Source organism: Artibeus jamaicensis, unplaced genomic scaffold (genome assembly GCF_021234435.1).
Source record: "Artibeus jamaicensis isolate MK-2021 breed Jamaican fruit bat unplaced genomic scaffold, CSHL_Jam_final contig_402, whole genome shotgun sequence".
NCBI lineage: Eukaryota > Metazoa > Chordata > Mammalia > Chiroptera > Phyllostomidae > Artibeus > Artibeus jamaicensis.
This window is the reverse complement of record NW_026521818.1, coordinates 18,029,044-18,035,043: the sequence shown is the minus strand read 5'-3', so window position 1 is coordinate 18,035,043 and position 6,000 is coordinate 18,029,044. Positions and strand designations below refer to the sequence as shown.

At 43.4% G+C, this 6,000-nt stretch overlaps 1 protein-coding gene across 6 annotated transcripts in view; it reads right to left on the bottom strand.

Annotated features, from left to right (window-relative positions):
* Positions 1–670: 670 nt before the first annotated feature.
* The window catches only part of GRAMD2B (GRAM domain containing 2B), a 113,576-nt gene continuing 108,246 nt past the window's right edge, over positions 671–6,000 (bottom strand). For 5 of the 6 annotated variants that reach the window (XM_053665331.1, XM_037138225.2, XM_037138223.2 and 2 more), the window contains 2 exons: positions 4,964–5,057; positions 671–1,888 (listed from right to left, as the gene is read on the bottom strand). In XM_053665331.1, the coding sequence (XP_053521306.1) occupies positions 1,847–1,888; positions 4,964–5,057 (136 nt within the window). In that variant the 3' untranslated portion in view covers positions 671–1,846. The remainder of the gene's footprint in view (positions 1,889–4,963; positions 5,058–6,000) is intronic. The other variant, XM_053665332.1, reaches the window with a different exon arrangement.

Here is a 6,000-nt window from a genome sequence, read left to right as displayed (position 1 = left end):
TATTTTGAGTCTCTAATATTTTGCTATCATAAAGTTGCAAAGAATATTTTTGTATATAAACTTTTGACTAGATCTTTGCTTATTGCTTCAGGATAAATTCCTAGATGGCATATTACTAAATCAGTAACATTTGAACCTTTTAAAGGCTCTTCACAGTTGTAAAATTTCTCTTGAGGGGTGGCTGACCCACTTTTGAATCCCTAACGGGTTTTGACTATAAAGTATTGACATAAAACTTTTATAAAACTGGAATGTCACACACAAAAACACTTTACAAAAATAATGTATATGGTGTCTGTAATGAGAGTAAACTGCTTGCCGGACATAGAGTTATAGTTTAACTGAGACATTCTCACATTTGACCTTCACAGTGACACTTTCCGTTGGTCTTCTCAGCCTTGGCAATAAAATGGGGAAGATGGCCATGTAGCTTGCTTACGGTCACATAACTCATAAAGTGCGGACCTGGGAATCAAGCATTGGTTTTCCTGATGTCCGAGTTCGTTTTCTTTTCCTTATATTACTGCAACTCAATTTAAATACCTCATACTTTTTGAGTTCTGAAATGAATACTCAAAAGAGGGATGGGTGAGTTGGAAGTAGTAGAGAGGAAGAAGCAGTTAAAAAGCATACTGTCTTAGCTAAAAGTTTAGAAACCCACAAAGCACAGTGCTAGCAGGGCATTTTAACCCATGAGTATTTATTAAAAGCCAGGGTGCGCCAGGCACAATTCTTGTCCAGGAGGCTAACAGATACAAATGATGTAACCAATTCACTTATTAGCTTATCTGATTAAATAAAATACATTTCATAGAAATGATTATAAAATGCATTGCAGATAGAAACAGAGTATCTTTATATTACAGATCTTACAGTACCTAAATAATTATTAATAAAAACCAGGCAACCCATATGGTAAATAGAAGTTAGCAAACCACCAGTTATTTTTTTATTTTAGTCAGCAAAAGATAAAAAGCATGCTATCATCATGCTGAAATGGGGTTCAACATTCAATACAGACATCTTTTTTTCAAAAGTAACATAGTCCACCTACCATCTTAAAAATATGGTGTTTTTCATCCTGTGTCAAATCATATACCTTTGCGTTTAAAGATTAGTTTTGGTTTCAAAGTAAGTTTATTTAGTGCTTCAGTCCCATGCTCTCAGATTCTCGATCTGGGGTGGGTGAGAATCAGTACAATTATTAGTTAGAGGAGCAAAACAAAGCATAAATGGGATGGTTTATCTGCTTTGCCCAATATTCTTGCCAATATTCAATTCAGAGGATACACACACGATTTAAACTAGAACATTACAGTAGAAGGGGAAAAATGCTGGTGTTATTTCTTTGAAGCAAGTCTGTCCATCAGAGCTCTTTATTGCCTTTGGAGAGTTATGGCGAATTCTTTAAAGGACCACGTCGGGTCTGTTGGCACATGATATATCCCTTAGTTTGAAGGCTGGGGTGTAAGGGAGAGTGGGAAGGACTGAAAAGGCGTGTTGTGGAGTGTGTTTGCTGACACAGTCGCCGTGGCCACTGAACTGCAGGCATCCACAGGAGTGTCCACCAGGTCCTTCCTGAGACCTCCCGGGATTGGTGTTTTCTTCAGACAGCAGCACTGAAAACTTCCTCAAAGAGTCAAGGTCAACTTTTATTGCACAGGAACCAAAATCATTCTCCCCACCCCTCTTTCCTGAGCTGGAGACCTCCAAGTGCAAACATGGCTGGGGATGTGGTGCTGCTCGCTCCTCTGGCCAGCAGGGAGCGCTCCACCAGGACACCTCTGGGAGCACCTTCTTCAAAGGGAAGCGCGAGGTATCATGTTGGCCCAAGCAATCTGGTCGGTCAGTCGCCATTCTCAAGCAACTTTTGTAAGTTGTTCTGTATCTTGAAATAATAACAGAGAAGCCCTTGTTATTAAATAGAATGGAGTATATTAAGGGCACATTTGCTAAGGCCTATATAAAGCCTGAGATTTTTCAAAAATGCTACACAGAGAAAGATGAAAATGTCAGTGGAGACCAAGAGAAGTCAGAAGCAAGAAAAAGAACAGCAGCACTGGAGATACCAGGTGTGACCCAAAACGTTAGACACCCCGGGAGCTGGTCTTCACACAGCCCGTTGGATGGCGTGAGTCAGACAAACACCGAGTAGGAGTGTTTAACACGCCTGTACATTTCCTAGAAGAGTGTGAATTTCACAGAGACAGGGACCCTGCTATGTCTTTGACTCTCAAGACTACAGAACAGTGTTGAACATTAACAATTTGCTTAGTAAATGTTTGCTGAGTAAATGAACTTCAAAGAATTCAGGGCAAGGAATTCTCCACAACCAGTACTGGGTAGGGGTACGGAACCCTGAGGAACAAATGAAGGAGAATGTGTTCCATTCCTTCGGAAGGGGAGTCTGGGGTGTCTTGCAGGCAGACGAGGGGCGAGTGAAGAGGAGGGGACCTAACTCATCCGTGTCAGGCACGTCACACACATGCACCGTCACCACGCACCGCCACTGCCGCACGGGGGCAGGTGTTACACGTGAAACGGGGGGCCAGAGGGCTCTGGGACCAGACCAGTCACAGAGGTCGTAAATGGCAGAGTGGGGATAAGAACAGAGGTCTGACTCCAGAACTGATGCTCTTTCTTCTGTACTGCTCCACCATAAATGCCACTTCTAGTACTAAGAAAGTATTTCCTTCTTTGCCCATAAAAAGCATTGCCTTCATCCTCCACATTGCTACTTCATGTCTCCCCTACCAGTCCCGCAGGACCAAAGATAAAAGCAGGACTGAGAAGGCAGAAAAAGAAATGAAACCACAGACCGGTATCTAAAACACGTCAAATATACCTACAAAGACAAAAAACACCCAAAAATAAAACAAAGGAGATAAACAGGCAATTTACAGAATAAAATCCACATGGCCAATGAATATATATAAAAAGATGTTCACCAGCGGCAGAAATCAGGAAAATGTAAATAAAAACCATAACGAGCTCTGATCCCCCACAGTTAGACTGGTAGTAGGGGGCCAGAGGGCACACAGATGGTGGCAATGGGAAGAGACTTTGAGGAGACATTTGAAGATAGGTCATATAGGACTGCTTAACTGATTAGTCAATTGGTGGCAAGTGAAAAAAAGAAGGGAGTCACAAACTGTTCTTAGATTTCCCTGAAAGGGCCATGATGCCGTGAACAGAAATCAGGAAGTTACAGCAGGGCAGAGCAAGAGGCTTGGATGCGAGGCGTTGCCGAAGGAGAGGAGAAAGAAATTGCTGGTACAGAGTAAGATGAGCTGAGCCAGGGCTCCTCCGTTCCCACCACAAGCAGCTGGCTTCGCCACCAGGCTGTGCTGCACTGTAGTAGGATTGCCTCTGGCTGGCCAGGCAGACCGGTTAAAAAGGTTAAAAAGACTGTGGGTGTGGCCTGGTAACTTTCTTTGCTTCCATTCCTTTGAGCCCCGTGTGCAATTTATAACTTTGTAGAATGTCAACATATGCACTTTGACCCCAATCCACCTGTGAGGCTTCTGCCCTGGACAGAGGTTTCTGTTGGTATACAGGCCCCTCAGCTGAGCAGTGGGCCCTCTCCAAGCCCCTGTTCTTCTGTCCCTCCTTACAGAATGTGGTGTCCTAGCCAGGCCCAGCAGGGGGGAGGGGAGAAATGCAGGAAAGGGCAGCAGGATTCTGTGTGCTTTCTGTTGAAAGAAACCAGTGTTTACCGGAGTGAGCAAAATGGAAAATTAAAATCATCCCGTTCACTTGGTCAGCATGGAAGCCAAACACTGGCAAACATTTCATTATTAAAAAAAAAGGAAAAATTATCTTCAATTCCCAGTAACTAACATTTTAGGGAAAAAAAAAACAATTCTAGCTGCTACCCCATACCTTCTCTAGGTTGATTTTGGACTTAAAAAAGAAAAAGTTTTCAAGTCAGTGCATAGATACAGTGATTCAATAGGAATTACCTGGCATGCCCTGGTTTAAGAACAGAAGTTTGGAAACACCTTTGCTCTTAATACTTCAGTGGGTAAATGCTAGATAACATTTAGTGTAGCAAAACAAACACGTTGACTCATTTATATTTCATGTCTCTTCCCAAGTAGGCGCAACTGCACTAGAATGGAAGGCTACCGGGCATTTGTGTGTTCGAACTGAACACTTCACTGTAGCCCTTTCCTTAAGGATCAGGGTAAAAAAGTTTTAGAGGGGAAGAGATAAACACGTTGAAAGGAGTAGAGAGAAGTGAATCAGGTGTAGCTTTGGGGTACTTTTGGCGTGCCTCCCTTTTTCTCTGGTTCACCCTCCTACTGAGATCTAAGAATGCCGCAAACATAAGGACAGGTCTGTCCGAACGCCACCGTACAGGATGATAACTTTATAGGTAAAGGTACTCAGTCGCCCTCAGCAGGGGCTATGGTTGGATTCTGAAGGGCAGTAAAGCAGGGGGTTCCAAGGACAAATCTGAAGTCACACAGACCTGCTTCAGGTCTGCCAACTTTCTAGGTGTGTCTCCTTGAGCAAGTGAATCGGAACTTGGAGTCTTCCTCTGTCCTAGAGAGGAACAACAGCACCAGCTCCCAGGGTTCCAACCGGGAATGAATGCAGTGTTTTATGTACGGCCACAACCGGCCTGGGCGGAGGTAGGACGGCACTTTCTGGCTGGGGCACTCCCTACTGCGTCCCTCCCGAGGCCCTGGGTTAGGGGTCACTTGCCACTGGGCCCTATGACACAGAAAAATAGTTCCAACCAAGGAAGAAAAGCAGAAGATAGACCATCAAGGAAAATGAGACCGAAACCTATTTCTTGGTGGAAATAACAGTCTTTCACATTTACCACATAACCCCTGGTGGGATTTGGTCCTTCAGGCTGCCTGCTGTACCAGAAGCATTTTAACCTGTGACCACTGATCTGTGGCACGTGAAGGCATGACTGTGACTGCCCCCAACACAGGCGAGAATCAGTCACCTTTTCCAATTTCAGGATGTTAGCTGTGAGCTGTCGACAGAGGACCTCCACGTTTAATTGCACTTGTGACCCCAGGCCGGAAGGTGCTGCCTGCCTGTGAGAACAAAGAGAAAAATGACTGTGGGCAGGAACAGCAAAGAAAGGAATGGAATAAACACATCTAAAATGTACTTGAACAGAAAGCTAGGTTGTAACAGAGGAGAGTGAGCATTTAACTTAGCATCAGAAGTGTCCTGCAGTAATCCACAGCCCCAGACTAGAGGTCGGGGGACTATTTCACAGCTCAACTGGAAATAAATCCCTTAAGCTATTTTTGTTTAAGTGGCCGTGTTGGGCCTCGGCTTCCAAACAAAAATCGTACAATTATTCTCAAGCATGTGGTTTCTTAAACCCTTTTGATTAGCCTCCAATATCTTCTCTAACCCCACTACAGGATAAGTTTGCCAGAGTCACTGCTCTTCTCAGTTACATCCATATTTTGTTTTTGTGGGAGCAGGAAGGCTTCACAGGAGAAGTTTCAGGACGTGTGGAAATGTCTCTCATCGGATTTCTGTTGCAGTGTGAGGCTGCTGTAGTCCTTCGAGACTTGCCCTACAGAGGTGGTTTGCTCTCATCTCAACGCCTGTCAGATGTGTTCACTGCTCACCATTAGACTACAGGGCGCGGGCTCTTTCTTACTCTGGGCCCCCTGGAGTCCTGTGACAGCTGAAACTAAGAAATTCAGAGATTTTTTCCCGGAGACATCATCTAAAGCTATTTATCAGATTTTTGTGTTAAGGTTAAGAACCATGGTCTGTAGCTCCTCTCTAGTTCTTGGTTGTAATTTATTTGTCACCATTAAATTTTTAGACGGTAATGATTGGTCTATCATATTTTACATATGATCCATTTTTGAGATATAGGCACTTGGTAAATTATTGATGATTATCTAAATATTAAGAAAGCAATCAGATTTAAAAAAAAATTTCTAGTACTAAAACAGTTTTTAATCATTGATCCATACTACCAAAATCTTAGATCCCAAAAAAGAACCTGAA